The sequence below is a fragment of the Coloeus monedula genome (assembly GCF_965178545.1).
Source record: "Coloeus monedula genome assembly, chromosome: 6".
NCBI lineage: Eukaryota > Metazoa > Chordata > Aves > Passeriformes > Corvidae > Coloeus > Coloeus monedula.
In genome coordinates, this window is record NC_138786.1 from 52,524,554 (window position 1) to 52,545,010 (window position 20,457).

At 46.0% G+C, this 20,457-nt stretch overlaps 1 protein-coding gene across 2 annotated transcripts in view; it reads right to left on the reverse strand.

Annotated features, from left to right (window-relative positions):
• The window catches only part of CCDC85C (coiled-coil domain containing 85C), a 109,994-nt gene that overhangs the window by 7,669 nt on the left and 81,868 nt on the right, over positions 1-20,457 (reverse strand). For both annotated transcript variants that reach the window (XM_082282762.1, XM_082282761.1), the window contains exons 3-4: positions 18,858-18,962; positions 4,302-4,397 (exon numbers count right to left, since the gene is read on the reverse strand). In XM_082282762.1, the coding sequence (XP_082138888.1) occupies positions 4,302-4,397; positions 18,858-18,962 (201 nt within the window). The remainder of the gene's footprint in view (positions 1-4,301; positions 4,398-18,857; positions 18,963-20,457) is intronic.

Genomic DNA, 20,457 nt, shown 5'->3' on the forward strand with positions numbered 1-20,457 from the left:
TGATAAGCAAACTGGGGAACACCTCCAGGGTTCTTTGAGACTGCACTGATGTCTGTAAGTAAGGCAGTGTCACCACAAAGCCACCCAGTCCACCACATCCACCTCCCTTCTGACTTGCTGTACTGACCCCATATGGCCAAGATATAAACATATTTTAGAAACAACAAGTATTCAATCAAAAAAACATCACTAAAGAGTCTGAATGACAATAGTAAAGCTTTGGAAAGGAAGCTGAAAGTTGAGGTATTCCTTCCTGTAACACAAAGCACTGTGGGATTGAGGGATGCTTTCCAAGTTGTGGAAACCTCACTAATTTTGTTGCTTCATAAGTCAACTGGACACAGCACTGGGAAACACAGCATCCTGCTTCAGCAAGGAAACAGTCCATATGCCCTGCTAGAATTTTTCCCTAGTTTTGGAAAGCCAAATCCTGTCTTATCCACAATTAGTGGGAGTGATGATCACCTGCTTGATAGCTCTATGTGCATGGAAGAGGTCCAGGCTCCTGCTGTGGGGGCAGCTGGGTTATAGGCTAAATGTCATTCTCTTACATTTGTCTCCCCATCACCTCCCCAGGTCTTTAGCAGGTTTGCTCAGTTCCTAAGAAAAGTGCTTTGATGTTCAGTGAGATACTGAGCTGTAGCATATGTACCTTTTATTCTTGTTAGCAAAAACAGCTGTTAGGAGTGCCAACCTGTCATCTTGCTCCTTATTTAGTAGGTGCAAGCAAACAAAACTATTTGAGAAGGAAAAATAAAGAAAATCCTAAATGCACTCAAGGAAGAACTTTAAATTGCAGGCAGCACTTCAGCCACATAGATAGAATTTAGCTGGCAGAAAAATCCTAAGGAAAAAGCCTGGGGGATATTACGTATGTGGGTGCAGATAGAGGCAGTCCAGAAGTCCTGCAGATCCACATGAAGTGGACAGCCCCTCAGTGACTTTTGCTTGGGCACAGAGATGCATCCTTGCAGCCTTATCACTTGTGATGCACAGATTTGCATGCAAGCATTCCACAAGTGGAGCCAACTGCACAGAATCACAGAATAATAAAATGGTTTGGCATGGATGCCATCCATTGGATCAGGTTGCTCAGGGCCCCATCCAGCCTGACCTTGAACACTTCCAGGGAAAGAGCATCCACAGCTTCTCTGGGCAACTTGTTTCAGCGCCTCAGCACTCTCACAGTAAGGAATTCCTTCCCAACACCTAATCTAAACCTGCCCTCTTTCAGTTGAAACCATTGCCTCTTGCCCTGTCACTACGTGACATAGAAGTCCCTCTTCCCCTTATTTGTAAGCCCCCTTTATAGGACTGGAAGGTGCTATAATGTGCCTCTGGAGCCTTCTCCAGGCTGAACAGCCCCAGCACCCTTAGCCTTTCTTCATAGGAGAGGTGCTCCACCTCCTTGATCATCTTCATGGCCCTTCCATCTCTCCTTGCCTTTCCTTGCAGTAAGGAGCTGGCCTGCTAGAGCCATAAGGACTTCCTTTCTCAGCCAAGAAGGGCTTTTTCCAATATCTGCTGTGGTATAGTCAAAGTACCATTTGTAGGCTGCTCTCTTCTCAAGAGTCATGATGTGTATCACAGGAGGTGAGGGTCTAAGGCAGCAGCTGCATCCAGCTTCCCACATGCAGGGGCTGGCACTGGAAAAGCTACCCAGCTCTGCAGGGTGCAGATAAGACCCACTCCATATGCTACAGCATGATGTGGCCAAAAAACCATCTGCGGCTGGAGACCAATAGCCACTATTTCACTGTGCCACAAGAGAGGAGGAGAGATTGAGATCATGACCAGTTTCTTCAATCTTTCAATTTCCCGATGATCCTTGGAAATGGGCCACAGGATGGAAAAATAAACACCTTCTCATCTCTCCCTGCCACACTGACCTACAGGAGAATTTCCTCCTTACTTCAAATGTGAGAATATTTTTAACCTCAAGCAAGTGAGCAGGACGCATCACGTGAGATCATTTACGCCCCATGAGATGTGACTGCTATGTCACCTGCTTCCTGACTCAAGCCGTGACACTTTCCATGGTTTTGGAGACAGACAAGTGCACCTCACCAGCCAAACTATGAAATCACAGAGGAGAATTTCTTCTGAATTTCTTCTAGCCCTTTCTAGGAATCCACAAAGCTCTGAAGCAGAAGGATTACTAATATGTGCAAACAACCAGTCATCCAACTTCCTTTCAATTCCTTTAAATGAATCATTGCGCCAGACCTTCCAAACTTAATTCCAGTTTCCAAGAATCTTCCTCATTAATTTTCAATCCTTTTCATAAGCTTATCAAACCACATCTTAAAACCATTTATGTTTCTTGCCTTTAGTAAAAAATTCAGTCCTGTAATTCCTAAAGCAAATAGGAAACTAATTACTCCCCAGAATATGATCATAATCAATTCATAAGTATTTGATCTTGTAATTTAAAAATGCTACCAGCTCTGCTTAATACTATCCCTCACCACCACCTCGCCAAATGCAATGAAGAGCAGGAGCAGAAATGAATGAAGTATGAAGCCCACTGTTTGGGAAGAAAAAGCCAGCAGCAGTAGTCTGGACTGCATCAGGGCTTGGATGATTAATTGCAATCAAAGCCAAGTCAGTACAAAGCGACAAAAAAACAAAGGTTCACATGAGTTTGCAACATTCTGCAAGGCAACATTTAGCAGATCCATCTGTATATATACATATATATATACATACAGGAGAAATGTCACCCACAAGCACATTGCAGCATAGTACAGGATGGAGCTTTCTGATAGCACAGAGCCATTCACAATATGCAAAGAAGAAACTTGTTGAAAAACACAGGACAAATACATGTCAGCAAGTGAACTGCCACTTGTGTGGTCAGCTCCTTTGGGAACAAGCAAAAGCTGTACTAAAGGTATTTCTTAATCCTTGACCATGCTGGACATCCTTGTCTTAGGTAGTTATACAATCAATCAATAGGAGTTATACAATCTGGATGTATAAAGTCTCAAGAAAGCTGAAAAATCAAGATTTTCAATTTGAAGGATCATTTATAATTTAAATTCAAATTAGACCTAAATCAAACCAAACTTGTCTGCCTTTAATAACTACTTCAGAAATAGTGGCACTCAATATCCTCCTAGGATCTTGGAACTGCTCAGTGGAACCAACATCCTTGCCAGCCACACTACTGCTTCTTCTGACATTTGTTGGTTTTACAACCATCACCACCACCATCACAAAATCTGTCCTGGAGCCAAGAGACCCTTCACAGGCACGATATACTAAGCTAGAAACACTAAAAATTAGAAAATTTAGGGAATTTGTAGATCAAAACTATGAGCAACATCTGTGCCATTTATCTACCTGTCAGATGTGGAAAGGTACAAAGCAAAGAGCTTTGTAAGCATCTCTCTCCAGGTCTAAGATCATCCAAGCTGGTGAAGCCACTGCTGGACCTTTTTTCCAGCTATGACCATAGGGATCTGAGCTCCAGAGCAGCCACCCAGGAATCCTCCTTTGAGGTGATGAAAGCTTTTTAACCCTGTACAAAATTTTTCAGCTTCAGCAAATCCGAATCTATAAATCATTATATTTCAACCAAAGACTAATTTAGTTAAGAGACTTTCCAGCCATCCCTATGGCACCTTGTAAAGGATTTGTGCTTCTGTGTCTCTTAGATACTCAGAAGTCTCTTGCTTAACTACTTAAACATACAGCACTGGGGAATTACACTTTTTCTGCTAATGGGTGGTCACTAGAACCTGAGAGGCACTGTGAAATCATGGTGCAAGTTTTCTCCTTTAACTTAGCTACCAGTCTCCCATGGTCCCATTGTCAACAGTCCTGACTTTAATCCCTACTGATGATGCACATCCTGTGTGGGTAGGATGCCACTGTGTGCTGTATATCCTCATAAAATAAAATCTCTGTCCTTTGAAGGCTGCTGCAGGATTTTCAACAACAAAATACATGTAGGAACTGCAGGTTTTGTGTCCCTTTTTAAAACAGCATTTCAGTCACCACTGTCACCCCCGAGAGCCAGCTTACGCAGGACTGGTGAACACAAAGGGTAGCCAACACCTTCAGCATCAGCAGCTTTTACTGGAGGTTTCCCACCCCCAAAAAATAGCTGTGCATAATCTTGCTTAGCTCTGCAACTATTTTAAGCAATGCTTATTCATCATGATACAGGTGTTGGTTACCAACATCCTGCCTGAGTATTAACTTTCTGTGTTCAGTTGTTTCCACAAGAAGAGCCAATGCCCAGCTCTGCCACTCAGGTGCAACACAGGACACCTGAGTGCCCCACACAGCCTTACCTTCATAGCATGCACCACAGCCTCTGGCTTCTGACCCACAGGGACATACCCCGCTGCAGGAGAAGATGCAAGATCAGATGTCATGCGAGCTGGTCCCTGGGGAAATAAGAGAAGATATGTGTTAATTGCCCTTTGGGTGATTTAAGCAAGGAGGAAGAAAATATCCAGAAAATTTGACCACTAGCTTGTCTCAAATTCAATCCCCTTAGCCACCTACAAAGACAAAAGCCACCACTACCTCTTCCTCACAAGTCACTTCATTTGACACCATTTAAATGTACCATCACTCAGTCTAGATGCATTCAGGCAGAAGAGCACCCTGGTTTAAAGCTAAATTGATTCAAGAAATATTTTTTGTTCATTTAGGATAACTTTGTACAAGGACAAGATCAAACAGTACTCATCCTTCTAGACATGGGAGCAATGCAAACAAGATGATTTTCCAGCATAAAACGGTCATTTCTAAGAAGCTGTGTTCATGAAAGAAACAGTTGGCATAACTTCATTGCTTCTCTGGCAGCCTTTTCACATAGACATCAAGTACCGATCTTCAGCTACAGAGAAAATTGTGAAAGCAACCTTAAAACAAGCAGATGTCCAAACCTAATGTTGGCTGGGTTCGTTTCCAAAATGCTGGCCAGTCCTCCTGCACGAAGGATTCCATTGGGAAAGATGCCAAAATGACATTTTGCAAAAGATTTCTACTGTCCACCCAGCCTTGTAAGCATTTTTCATAGCATAGGGCTTTCCTTTTTCTACAAGCATCCAGCCTGAATTATGAGAGACACAATATCTTTATTCAGCGAGTTGCACCCTGCCTGTCCCTAATATTTTTGCATTGCTTTCTAACTCCGGGAGAAATCAACAATGAAATCATTGACCAAACTTGTATTTAGTCTTCACATCCTTTAGGAAACACAAAGAATTATTATACTTGGGGGCCTCTGAAAGCAAATTAGGATGGCAGAGCTGCATGTAGCACCATCACAGGAATGCTTTCACACACAACACACGAGGCACTCCATCCACGTCTTTTCTGCGTTTAAAAACACAGCATGTTTTATGCTTTGTCTCATCACTTTGCTTTCCTTGCCAAGGCCAGCAAGCTAATTGTGCCAGAATAATCATAGAATAATAGAAACACAGAATGGTTTGGGTTGGAAGGGACCCTAAAGATCCTCTAGTTCCAACCCCCTGCCATGGGCAGGGAACCTTCCACTAGATAGGTTGCTTAAAGCTCCATGCAACCTGGCCTTGAACACTTCCAGGGATGGACCATCCACAGCTTCTCTGGGCAACCTGTGCCAGTGCCTCACAACTTTTACAGTAAAGGAGAACCAATGGAGGGGCACTTTCTCAGCTCTCATTCTTGCAAATGTTTTAAGTCGTAGGGGCCTTTTTAATAATAAAAGTGTTCATGTGCTTGTATTAAAGGAAAAGATGGGCTCATCTATTAGGCTACAGACAAAAAGGCATGGAGCCTTTCAAGCCCTGGCCACTGATCTGTGCCAAACCCACGTCATGACCAACAGCCATTTACCCATAATAGCAACCTTCATGAACTGAGTTGCAGGTGATACACAAATTTCCTTTGGAGAGGGGGTGGCATCTCAGAAAAAGGAAAGTTAGACTTGCTAATCCTGCAATACTTCTCCAAGGTTATTTAACAGACTGAGAAAGCAGAGGCACTCACAGGCTGGGCATGGTTCTGGACCTAGTGGCAGAGGGTTACAGCTTGTTGGAGCTGTGGCCACCTGGGGACATGTCCTCAGCCACCCCGTCCATAATGTCAGACAGAAAAGACAGAGGCTGGGGAGGGAGCACTAGGGACTGGATCCAGTCAGTATGCAGCTGCAACTTACGACTGCAAAAGGGGTTACAAATTTCTCACAGGGCTGGTAAATGCAACAGAGTCCTTCCAGGATCAGCTTCCCACAGAGGTCAGAGACACCAATGCATCCATAATTACTGAGGCTTCATAATGAAAGATGCTTTCTTTCTATAAATGACCAGGATCATGACAACCGAAAGAATATTTAGGAGTTTTTGGTCATACTTGATATGGATCTTCTCCCATGGCCGTCTTCAGAACTAACACAGGAAATGCCAAGGAAAGGTCTAACATCCAATATTTTTTTAGAGTTGAGAATAATATGACAAAGTTAAAAAGAATTCTGCTGGATGGTGCTGCAGACAACATTTTAAATACAGTTTCCTGGCCAAACTAGAGTAGATCACGAGGTCTCCTGTATGAAAGACAGCAGCAGCTTCTCCTCACATAACTGAAGTCACTAATGAGCTACAAAGCACTTCCACGATCACAATCACTCTCAAAATTATTACAGAATACAAATGAAACAAAAATGATTAGAGAAAAATGTTTTCTAAAGAGCTTGATCATACTTAACCAATCACCATACTGACAAGATAAAAGCATTCCTGCAAACACAGTGATATACTGAATATATCATATCACATCACACAAAAAACATTGAAAGGATCACCTTCCTTCTCAAACAAGGGCAATCAACTGAGTGGCCCCTGAACACGGGTAGAGAATTTGACTGAAGAACAGAAAAACAATTTTAAAGAATGAGAAATGCAGCAAAAGAGGTAAACCCAAAACTTGCAGTCAGAGTCTAAGTGACAGATTACTTCATTTCTAAAATAGGCATGATCCTTGATCCTTAGCTTGGAAGCCAAAAGCCCCAGCCAACAGAAAGAGATGTCCAAATTGCTGAGTGCCATCATCAGCAATGGTGAGTGCACCACACGGCCACGCCACTGGCCCACTGCCCCAAGCCACAGAGACCTCCCCACCATGCCAGGCTGGTGCTACAAAAGGTCAAACACAGATGTGAAGAAAGCAGGGAAGCAAGCAAGGATCTCACCAACATCCCCACTCTTTGCAGCTATGGGATGCAACCAGTGAACTACACACACGGCTAAGGGTGGCTCAGTATTCATTACTGCACTCAGTGCTTCTTGGGCAGCTGCACCCTCAGGGAAGGCTCTTTCCAGACACACACCGAGCCTGCGTTTTATAGAGGGGTTGGTGCTTCATTTCAGCTCTTTTGTTGTGAACCCACTGATTTCAGTGCAGTTCACAACAAAAGAGAAAAGCTTCAGCCAAACTCCTATCAGCTTCCTGCACAGAGGCACACATAAAGGAGGCCAGAATGGAGATGACTGCAGTCAGCAAGGAAAGAAGTGACAACATATCCAGCAGGATGCATGGCCAGCCTTTGGAGGATGGAGGAGAGGAAAATGGGCAGAGTTCACCGATACTGTTAGCTGAAGGGGAGGAAATGGAAGGAATTGGAGATAAGGTCAAGGTTGCTATATTGGAAAACTGCCAACAGTGGGAGAAGGGAGGGAATGGGAAGGAAGAGGAGGATGTGTATTTTACCAAGCAGGAAACCCACCGAGGTGAAATGCAGGGGAGAGGGAAACAGAGACTGGAGATAGGAGATTGGAAGGAGGGCAGGAGGGCAGGGAAAATCTCACGTAGTCAGTGTCAAAGTAGTAAGTAAAATTGCACAGATGGAGGAGACTCCTCATGCCTAGGACAGATGCATTTGGAAACTGTAAGCAAGAATTCCCAGAACTGCACCCCAGCACTCTAACTCAGCTAATCTGAGGACCTCCACCACTGCAAAAACCCATGCCCTTCCTGTTCTCTATAGCTGACATTTTCACAGACATAGGAACACAACTGACTCAGCACCCTGGCAGACAATAATAGCAAGGTTAATCTGGATACATCCTAAGAAGCAGAAATTGTCCATATAGGCAAAAAGCAGTATGGTGTGTTTTGAGGCATGCTTCACTCTCAGTTTCCTCTCCCTGTCTGGTTTTGTTGAGCATGCAGTCTTTGTATTAAATGGACATATGGCTTTTCCACTTGCTAGGTTTTCAAAGTGTTTGGTAGCTCAAAGGTGGTTCACTCTTCATCCTCAGATATGTAGCTGAGGCATCACATAATTATATGAATGAATGGTGCTACAAGACAGCTCAGAAGTCACCAAAAATGCCTTTAAAATTTATAGTAAAGATGTTGAGAAATAGCATACCACTTTAGGCTTCATCCACAGCCTCAGTCACCTCACCAAAAGGAAGAGCTGCCCAGCAGTGAGATTACCAGTCTAATTAAGGAGAGGGGGTTTAGGTTATGTCTCTGAGTTCCCAGGTGCTTGCAAGAAGCACCTTTCCTCCCTGTGCACAGGGTCTATTGACCACTGCACCTCTGAGACCCAAAGACAGCTCTCCAAGATACATCCTTAAGAAGCAGAAGTCCCAGGAAACCAGAGGCAGTGGAGATGTGTGTGACCCATCCTATGCTTGCTCAGCAAGTTGGTGCTTTTGCTTCTCTCCAAAACACTGCGGCTGCTCAGAATATTCGAGATCTCTGTGGCATGGATCTCTAACGAGTTCAGCCCTGGAAAGAACAGCCATATCTCTGCTGCCAGGATGGTTCTGGGACTGCAGTATCCTGAGAGGGTCCTGGTGAAGCTCTTTGCATCCCTCAAGGGAGGACAGTGCCAAGTACCCCCCTACCCAGGCGCTTTTCCACTGGGAAAACCACAACAAGAGCTATTTCTCTGCTTCCTCTGTGCAGACAGCAGTACTGAAGCACCAAGGGACACATTTCCCTTTCAGCCCTCACCTGCTCCTCCATTTCAAGCAGATCAGTGCTGAATATTTGCTGGTATCAGTGATGGGACCAATGCACTTCTCAGAGCTTACTGTTCCCACATGGCATCAGTCCCCTCCCCATCTCACCCACCCCACATCATGCACGCCCAAACCACAAATCCCCCAGAGAAGCTCAATTCTACCTGAGACCCTCCCAGAAACCTCTCTCTGGAGCCTGCAGGGCTTGTCTCCAAGTCTGTATGGAGATTCACAGTCCAGCTGTATAGTTGACTAAGAAAAGAGAGAGGAACTCTGCAGTCTCTAGTGCCAGAGCATCCTTGAAACAATATGTTACACACAGGGGATAAGTTCCCCAGTTGTCTGTTGCTAAAATGATGCTTGACACACTGACACCCTCCAATCCAAAGCAGAAAACAAAGCAAATCAAAGTAGCCCCATTCACTGCCCCAGCCAAGAACCCAAAAACCATCAGTAAAGCAATAGTGCTAATGTGAGAATACTCACAATACTGCCAATGATCCTTTCCAATCTGACACCAGAAAAATGAAGAGCAGAGGCCTCAACTTGCAGCTGCTGGCAAACATCTGCTGCTCTGTGTCACGCCACGATGTCATTACCAGTGCCTAAGACCAAGTTGCCTAATGAGTCTTTGCTGGCTCTATCTGGCTGCATGGCATGTGGTCCCACACAGATGCTGACAAGCACTGCCACAGATACTCCATTCCTGTGTGTTTGGAGGACCAAAATTAATAAGACTCCCTGCAATAGAGCACACTGTGAAATCCTGATAATGACACACCTCCACAGAGGTAAAGTAAGGCTTAAAATACGAACATCTCTTAATAACAGTGGGAATGCTTTGGAACCCAAGAAGAAAAGAGCCTAACTGGGGACAACAGGTGTCTGCTCTTTTAGAGGTTTTGGATCAGAAATTTCAAAAAAATGACAAAGAAATTGTGATAAACAATTTCTCCTTGATTCCTCCAGGAATCTGAAAAGACATAAGACCTTGGTCCTTCCAAGTTTTCAATCTCTTTTTGCTCAATTATACTCTGTCTTTTAATGACACCCTTTCCTACCTCACCTCCAAGAGAGTTATTCCTGATCTGCAGAAAGACTGCAAAAGACTAAGTTTCAAAACCCAGAGGAGAACATTATGCTGTTTTTACCTCAGCCAGCAGGCACAGCCTAGGCACTGAGGATGCTTCAGACCAACACGGAACATATGAGCAAATATTAATGCTTCTGAACCTCACTTCTTCCCTTACCTTTTAGTAATTTTTGTCTACCATTTCAAAAAACAAGCATTTAGAATTCAAACCCGATTAAATAAGACACACTTTTCTAATGGCATACCTCAGACAACATTAAAGCTAAATGGAGTCATATCAGACACTGTGAAGTTTTTATTGTCGAGACAGAACACAGAAAATTACATTACATCAGGCACTGTCAGACAGCTCACAATAAAATTCCCAGGCACATCTATTTATCTCACAGTGGTTTTGTTTGCAGCCTCCTTACCCAGGTTTGAATTATGCTTGGACCCCTCCTTAGTACCTGTCACCATCCAGGTGTTTTAAATAAATAAAGGTGTCAATGCCACTCTGCAAATTAGGAACTGTTAAGAGACAAGCAGGAGGCAGTAATGTGCCCACAGTTCATGGAAAGTGGGTGGCAGAGCCAGGTAGTACCATGGAAAGGTGCTGTGTCTGGCACCCCAGTCCTGGCACATCGACAGAACAGGGTGCCCAGCACATACTGGTTTTATGAATGGCACTGGTGGCTAGAAGTTTAAGGAAGTGCCTGGAGCAGCTCCAGAGAGGCAATGCTGGGGGCAGATGGGGAAAACCAGCAGGAAAACCAAGGACTGAGAGCACAAGGACACTCTGGCATGGGAGAAGGGAAGGCAGGGAATGCACCAAAACCCTGAAGCATGGTGTCCCCATCAGAAGAGTAGCACAGGCAACACCAAGGGCAAGCACTGGGCTCACATGGACTCATGGTCCATTCAGAATGAGAAACCTCCCTTCATACAAAGATGAGTGGCATTCCTGGGCGATCACACACACACAAAAAAACCCTGTTATCACCAGCCTGAGAAATTCCCTGGCTCCCCTCATTGTTTTGTATCCCAGGCCACATTTCCTGCGCTCCACTGCCCCGCAGCTGCAGAGGGGTTAATGGCTGAAACAAAGCTCCGTGCCACGCAGTGCTGAAGCGTGACATGACTCCAGGCTGACATTTCACCCTCCCTTCCTTCCAAGTCCCTTCCCTCCCTGCTGCATCTTCTCATGCTCCTAAGGGTGCCCAGCTCCTCTCATGGCCCCACAGGGACAAGGCTACCTGGTGGCACTCTGGTAGCAGCCCCAGGGGTTCCCTGCTGGCTACAATAAGATTTCCTGGAGGCACAAAGAAGCGACCAGTGCTAGCTCCTCTGCGAACCACACCATGTAACGCACAGCCTTTTTGCCACCCTGATACAGATGATGCCAGACCTCTGATATCTGAGCATGGGACACCCTCACTGGGGCCAGGGAGCACCCTTATGTGTCCTGTCTGCCTGGCTTCCATCATCATCTGATCCAGAGCAGTGATGGTGCTTGGCTGTTGTTATTCCATGCCTACCGTGCACAAAGCCTGCCAGCATCCAGCTCAAATTGAACCACCAGCTCCCTTCTTGGGCACTTAAATGACTGCACAGTCCTACGTTCCCAAAGACACATGTGAACTGCCCCACAGCTGCAAGCGCTTGACACCCCGCCACCAGGCACAGGAGAAGGAACCTGCGGAAGATTCCTCAGATAGACATGGCTCTCCAGCGCAGCACAGGTCCTGGCCACTGACAGGGAATGAGTGCAGAGCCATCAGGACTCTGTATTAGCATCTTCCTTATCAAATCAAGGGACTTTATTGCAGATGATAATCTCCTTTGGCATTACTTAATTTGCTGCCTTTAATCATAGAGAGCAGCTGGTCATGTAAACATTCAAATCCATGAATTAACTGCTGGGTCCACACAGGAGCTTGTCTGTGCGTCTCAGCCACCTCCTCCTGCATCTTCATGATGTTCCCAGCATGCATGGATGTCTACTTAAGTAATAAAAAGGACTTACATGGCACTTTATGATTAATAAAGAAACAATTTAACTGTTTCATTGCTTTCTCAGCAATCACAGACACCCAACAAAAGAACGGCTTCTCTCCCCGGCAGGCATGACACAGCACTGGCTGTACGGGTTGTGTTGGGGCACTGAAGGGAAGGGAAGATTTCAAGGACTGCCCCGAACAGAAAAACAAAGTCAGGACATTGTTTGCAACTGGATGTCATTACAAACAGGAAGGGTGTCTTTTCTGAGCACTGAGCTGATCGCAGCTCCAGACTCGGGAGACTCCTTGGAGCATGCAGAGCCAGCGAGTCAGCCTCCTCCGGCAGCGGTGGGGGAGAGGGGAGTGATCACTCTATGGGTTGGTAACAGCGCTGGGCAGCTGGGACGGCTGCACCCTGGTAAAAAGCACCAGCGACAGCTTCAGCTGCCCCCTCGGACTGTGAAACCCTTACCAACATGACATATGCAGAGTTTCAGCCCACAGCCACCTGACACAAGCAAACAGAACAAGTCTGTCCGGACAGAGCAAGTCCACGCTGTACCAGCACACAAGTGCACTAACTCTGACTGACTCACAGGGGCACTGTCAGCGTAAGGATTTTGAGAGGTGCTACTACTTTTGATAAAGGAACATCAAGCACATTTGTTTTCAGAAGGAAACGGTGGGCATTTTTAAGACTTTCATGATTTTGAAGCAAATCTGATTTGGGGATGATGCAGGTGAAAGCCTCTGTGTGGGTAGATGATGCATGCAGGCATGGAGGATACCTGTGCACATCACACCCTCAGGTCTCCATTTCAGCCTGGCTGCCCCTCCAGTCCTGAGACACAGCAAGGCTCTGTTGTGCCTCTGCCTCTCCCCCAACCCATTGCCAGCCCGACACAAAGGTACATGAAAAATGAGCATGAGAACCTACAGCAGATCCTCAAAGCAGATGAATTTTTGTTGCCTCCTGTGGTTACCTGTAAGGACAGATTATGGGCACGGCCTGTCAGTGCCTCTTTTGCTCATCAAATCCCCAAACTTAGTCATTGCCAAACTTTGTGCTGGTTGGCTGCCATGGGGAAAAAAGCCACCCACTGCTCAGAGCCTCTGCAATAGCAGCAGATGAAGGGCAGCTGCCTTCAAAAATGGATTGGTTTGTTCTCAGCTGCTGGTAACACACCCTGAAGCTTCATCATAGCACTCTCAGGGCCATAAATCCCAACAAACCTTTCATTTTACTTTCTCTTCTACAGCTACTGTAGCTGCAGCAGCAGATCAGCTGCCTTGAACTTCTCTTTTTGTCTGCTCAATAACATCCTGGTGGTATCGGTGAAGCCAGTGGGAAGAAGCTGCCTTCTGCCACGCTTCTCACGCTTCTCTCAATCATTGCTTCCCCCTGCCTAAAAAGGCACCATGGCCATCACTGATGTGGGAAGGTGAGAAACCAGCCTAGAGTCATCCTCTGACAAACACCAGCTGCGCTCAGCTCACCTGACAGCTACTGGGGATGGGGTGCAGGGATAGGAGAAGGCAGGGGACCATCAGGGCACTGCACAGGATGGCCTTCTGGAGCAACACAAGGGGCTGAAGGCATTTTGAGAGGCCATGAGATGCCGAAAATGCATCTGGGCACTGGCACCAGGCAGCCAGGGATCCCGCTGCCCAGGGACTTCATGCAGCACTATGAGGGGCTGGGAGCTCCTTGCTGGCAGTGGAGGGGTTGCTGTGCTGGGACACCTTGGGGCCCTGCTAAGGTCCCCAGTGCACCAGGTGAGTCTGCAGGGACATCAGTGTCCCTGACTCCTTTGGGTGCAGAGGAGACAGGGGAACATCTTCAGGACACCACAATGAGAACAGTGTGGTGATCTTTTGCCATTTCAAGCTTGATTTTAAAAATCAGGTTGGCTTTAAGATGCTGATCCAGTTCTTCTCCCTGAGAGGAATAGATTTCCTCCAATGCAGGCTGAGAAGGGACCACAAGAGGGACTGCAAGACTTGCTCTGGGTTCCCCACTGAGACCCAAGACCAGGCTTGGGCCACAGCTACATGTCCTTGCCTACACCAGGTTGGTTCAGGGGCCAGCTTGGTCCTTCCCCTGCAGGGAGCTGAGGGAGAGATATAGAGTTACCTTCTCGCTTTTCTTCTGCCTTAGCCCTTGTACAGATCAGGATGGAGACCACAGTCTTTCTGGCCAAAAGGCAGAGACAGGACTGTCACTGGGGCTGGGGTTTAGCTACTATGGGCCCTCACATCACCTCTCCTCACCACCACACTCACAGGCTCAGCAGATAGCCAGCGCTTCAGCCAAGGACTCATCATCCCTTCCCACTCCATCTAATGGCTTCTCTTTACACCTACAGACCACAAACATTTGGGCTTGTTTTTGTAATAGCACGTGTGCCATATGGCAAAATGAAATACACTTCCCCCGAGTACCTCTGCAAGGCAGAGGTACAAAACATGACTCATTGTGACAGCATGGTGGGATTCGAGGGAAGGGGCTGGTGCTGCAGCCAGAGGTATCTCCCAGGCTTTGCATCCTGCAAGAAGTGGACACTGGAGAAAATACAATCAGAGACAGTGTCAGGAAGCCAGAGACTCAGCAGCTCTCTAAGTTGAGTGCTCTCCACTGCGTAACCACACTACTACTTCTTTGCATTTTCCTATGGACCTTGTTGGTTTTGGAATAGATTTAGAGGTGAAAAAGAAATTGTGTCTCCCCAGCCTAGTCTGTAGTCTATACAGACTCCTGAGAGAAGTAGTTTTGAACACTCTAATGGAAGTATCACTTTTTTCTGGAGATACTTACTGTAGTCCTCAGGAGAATATATAAAAGCTGGGTATTGGCATCATCAGCATTGTCTTCTCAAAAAGAGAGAGCTTGTCTCAGCTCTCACAGAGTTTATCTGCAAGTACTTTCCCTAGGGATTCCCAGTTCCAGACCCTGGATGAGCACAGGTCCCTTTCTCCAGTCACCACCCACGGCACCAGCAGACACATCCTCCTGCACCCAGATGGGGAACCTCTAGGAGCTCCTGCTCCTCAGCAAGGGAATGCTACAAACTCGGTACAGAACCTTAAGGAAGGGGAAGGTGATGATTATTTTAACCTAACATGTCACTCACACCCATGCACCTACAAACACACACTGACATGTTCACCAAAAGGTGGTCAGGGTTACCGTGTGTGGCACAGAGGACAAGGGACACCCACTAGCAAGTCCTAATGACAGCCCTGGCATCCCTCCTCATTGACAGCAAAGAACTGGGTTCTGGGACACATTTTTCACATGCCTTAGGAGTCAGTAGTTATTACAGGCTGATCTTTATCTCAGCATCTTGCTTACTCACCCTCCAAAAACCCCTAGGAAAGCTGCTGCCTGTTGCCTCCTTTACATCATTTTGGTCACCTTATCTAATCCTTCCTCTTGGAACCACAGGAAGAAAAATCATGGTGCGACATTGCTCCCGTTATCAGGGAACAAGTCCTCTGCTGATGAGCCATCTGTGCTGCAGCCTTATCACAGCACAGACCTCCCAGTCCTGACGCAAACCACACATCCTGTGGTGTTTATCCATTTGTTTGCTGCCAGTCATGTCTTTGGCCATCAGCACAGGCCAAAGCACCCCTTCCTCTAGAATTCCTGCTGGTGTTTTCACACACACTTTTCCACCCCCACTCCATCCACACTAGCCTTAGTATTTCCATTACAAATCTCTGAAGTTACTCCCACCAAAGGCAGGATTCCCATTATAAATCACATGAACACTGCTCACAGATTTTTAGTCTAGGCCATCCAGGCTAGCTGTGACAGCTAGTAACAAGCTGGTTTGTGTTCTTAAACACTGTGGATAAATGGTTCCTGCAGGCAGCTGGTTTATGAGCTTCTCGAGGTGATGGTACCTTCAGCCATAGGAACATAAGCAGCCCTCAGGTCACCTGCTCATGCCTGGGCACTGAGATGGGCACAGCCACAGGGCAGCGGGCAGGTACAGGTCTGCAGGAACATGTGTCCACATGGCAGCCAGAGCACCCATGAAGAGGCCAAAGAAAAGAGAGAGGTGAAAGCTCTGGGCCGTGCCTCAGCCCCCACATTCATCCTCAGCTGTGCTGCAGGGCTCTTGGATGTCCACCTGGATGTGGGTGGAGTGAGCAAGCAGCTGTGTGGGGGGGTTTAGTTGCCAACTGCAGTTAAACCATGACACCCAGATGCCAGGCAGGCCACAGAGTTACCTCAGCTTACAGGTACCTCAAAAACAGCTCTCGTGCCTGGGACATCAACTTACACGAGACTGAGCAATGGGAGCTTACATGAGGCTGATGGCAATGGGAAAAATGGAGCCAGCCTATCTAGCTTAGTCTCATCCCAGGGAAATGGCAAGTCCCATCAGGAGCTTGTTGCTGCCTCCTCTCATGCAGAGGATGCAGAGGAAATCACCCTCACCTCCTAAAGAACACAGGGAGCCTCTGGTACACCATGAAATGACTCTGGGTGGCAGTTCCCAGAGCTGAGGAGATTGACCTGCTCTCAGTTCAAGCTAACATACATATCACACCTTCCCTTGCAAAGGCCAGGGTCTTGTAGGCCAGACTGACCCACAGAACCGCTGGACATTTGGTAACCAACGCAGACTACAGAGCAAATCTGTAATTCCCCATGTGCATGATGCACAATGCACAGACTGCAACTGTGAGTGTCTTTTGCTTCTGCATCTTGAGTGTGCACTTGTGTCCCTGATCCAGAGCCCATTAGAAACACCCAGCTGTGTCATTAACTGGGGTACCTCAGGGCCCTGGAGAGCTGGAGTGATGCCTGCTTGTAACCTGTGTGACAGTGAGGGATGTGCTGAGGGACTTCCCCAAAGAGTTGCACAGGCAGTGCCGATGATGAAACCCTGAACAGATGTGACAGCTTTGAAGCTGACACCAATTGTCCATCACTCACTCACATGAAACATGTGCCAGCACAAAGAGAAATGATTTCTCACAAACACATGCCTGCTGTCTATAAAAAAAAGCCGCAGAGAAACTCAGGTACATCTAAATGTCCACTTCTGGGCATGCTCAAGACATTCAAAGACATTTGCATGAATTTGTGATCATTATCCTTTGTCACAAAAACAGTGTATCATGTCAAGCCACAAACCAAAGGGATTTGGCAGGAGTAAGTAAATAAATGGCTACGTAAGTATCTGAGATGACGTGGATTTGGATCCAAAGCTGGTTTTGTTTTTTCTCTATCAACTTCCTGCAAAGAAGGCAGAACACAGCTAGGGTGACAGATGAAAGTGAATGTCACACAGCACCCAGGCCTCTCCATAAATGCCAGGTGCCATCTCTTCCTTTAGGAAGGAGAGAAAATAGGGACAAGTGGGCAGGAAGGGCTCCAGCAGGCAGGACCATCTGCCGCCAGCCCTCACACAGCCCCAGTGAGCTGTGAGGGTCAATGCTCAAGCACAAAACTCTCCTGCCAGCTCCTATCCCAGCACAGCTCCTCTGCAGAGAGCTGCTGGATGTATCCCAGCCTGACTGACAAGATAAATGTAAAATCATGAATAGCAGCGCTCCTTGGGGCAACCAGCACAGACTGAGTGAGCATCGCCCACCTGGAACAAAGCTGGGGATCAAAAGCCTAAGCACCAAGGAAGCAAATCAAAATCTCCAAAACTGTAAGGCTAGCACAGCCAGACAAACATCTCCATGTTCAAGTCTCTCTGCACTCCCTATAAAGTCTCCTGTTTTTATACATGGGGGCACAAAGCTAGAAAAGTGAATATTCACTTGGACACTTTTATCCCCCTTTTTTTTTGCCTGAAGCATCTCCGTCCATCCTGCCATTCAGCAGGGACAGAAAGGGGATCTGCTTCCATAGGTGGAGTTTATTTATACAAACTTTATTAAATTATTATTAAAGTATTATTGTGCTCTTCTTTACAACTGTAAGAGGTACACTAAAGCTACAGAATGACTTTTTCCCAATCAAGCAGCCAATGTATGACTGGTCCTACAGGACCTACAGCTCTGCTGACCAGTGTCCCAGACATGGAGCAAGGAGGTTCTCCAGCTGTGATGCCATCAGGATTTTGCTCACATTCATAGCACTCACAGCCCACTCCTAGCAGGACTTTCTGACTACTTCTAGACTCTTCCTGTAATCTGGAAAACAATACCACCAAGCAAACATAGAGGCCCAAGCAGTGAGGGAAACATCTGGAAGGCAATCACCTGGCAGGGCTCAGGATCCTCAGCCATGCCTGGCACATGGGTGCAAGAGGAGTCCTGGCACAGCAGCACAGTATCCATCCTTTGGAAGAGGCTTTAGTCAAGATTGTTCTGTTGTTTGAGAAGCAATGCAGGCAAGTCTTAGGAAACACAAACCTCATTTGTGATACAGAAAAACCTAAGACCTTACTCACTAAACAACCCTATCCATGTGCTGCCAGACACCTGGCAAGCTTCATCCACAACCAGCTTTTTTACTGCAGGCACAGGGCATTTACCAAGAAGAAGCTGCAGGTGTAACAAGAGTCACCCTAGCTTTAAAAGATGCACAACAGTGACTGTCAGTTGACTGAAAACCCATGCTGGGAAGTTGAGGAACTAAATTCAGGTAAAGATCAATGTTCCAGGGGCTCCCCATCCTCTCAACAGCTACAGGTTTTAGCTGCATGTTTCCAACACCAGTTTCAGGGGGAACACTCACTTGGGAGAGCTCCCCTGTAATCTTCACCTGCCCCCTCCAGCCATGCCCACTTTTAGGGGAACCCATGGCTCTGTCTGTACAGGTAAGGAACCGTCTCTTACATTTTGCAGGGCATCTTGGTACTGTGGCAGTGATGAGAGCTGTGACTCAGAGTGGTACGGGGACAATCCTTTCCTCAGAGTCCTCAGGTCCCCCGTGCTGGACTGCTGCAAAGACAACAGAAAACAGGACAGTCCATATTAATGAAGAGAAAGAAAGCTGTGCCCCTTCTGCTGTCCTGGCTTTTCCCATGACCACATCTGTCCCCTGACCTGTTCTCATTATTTTTCCCTGCACCAACAGTGACGGCGAACATTGTAATAAAATATTTTTTCCATGTCCAGTCCTAGAGAAAACACCTGCAAGCAGTTGGAGGTGAACTGTTCAAGGTCTGCTACATAAAGTGATACAGCAGGAAGGCATTTTTGTTTTACTTAAGTTCCTACATGCTCCGTAAATCATTTTATAAGATACACATAAAAAATATTTTTAAGACTTCAGATTAAATCAAAATTAGCAAAAAACCCACAAATCCAAAGCAAACAAACAAAACAAACAAACAAAAAGCCACCAAAAAAACCCACACCAGGAGACATTTTCTAGATTAAGGGTCTGTGAACAGTGCTACTATGATTCACCTAAGCTTGCAAAACATGTGTTGACAGGAACAGTTTCTTATTTGGTTACAAATTTGCTTGCACCCACAGGTCTTAAACATAGTCAAATAAATGAAGGTAGTCTATATGACCCTACAAACCAGATAAATGCAACCAATAGTCTGCACTCAAAGGGAGAAGCAGCACGGCGTGTTAGGAGTACCGAATAATCTCCCTGAGACAAAGTTTCTGCCTTGTGTTATTAGCTCTCTGTGATCTTGAAATGCAAAGAATGAGAAGTGTTTCTCATTTATAAAAGTACACCCACAAAAAGCCAATACACAAGCAGCCAAAATCAAAGGTCTGGGAGAAGATTCTATCTTTATCACCAATAAATGTCCTCATTAACTTTTCATATTTTTAAGAGTATCAAGCAGTGCACCGTCCTCTATTTTAAAGCTAAAAAATCATGACCTTTCAGATTTTTATGCTCCATTATGACTTTCAACTTGCATTTGCTACAGAAATGATGTTTTCTACTTCAAAAGAACCAAAGAAAAGTCATTGGAGCGATAAAATTTAACAGGAAATCCCATAAATTGGCTCAATTGTATATAAAACCCCACAGTAACCCAAAGGCCTGAACATAACAGAGACTTTGGGTACTGTTGCCGTGCACAGATCTCTGGAAATATTGAAAGTTCATTTCGATCTCCTGCTCAAAGAGAAGAATTGGTGCACTCTGAGTGGATACATCATTTTCTATCAGTCAAAAAACATCTTCTTGTAGCTACATGGCCTGTTTTAGTTGACAATCAGCTTTGGTTTTATTTCAAAATGTTGTTTTCTTAGGTTAAAATTTCTATAGTGACCCAGTGCTTTAACAACCATTCTGGAGCCCTCACCCTATCAGCTTTCATTTTATAAGCTATGAAGAGAAGGGCAGTTCAGAAGAAAACCATCATGAGAAATGGATGCTCGTCCTGTATGACCCAATCTGCTGGGAACTGTTGTGTCTCACATGGATCCAAGTGACACAGAATGAGTTCAGCATATCAGGTGTCTG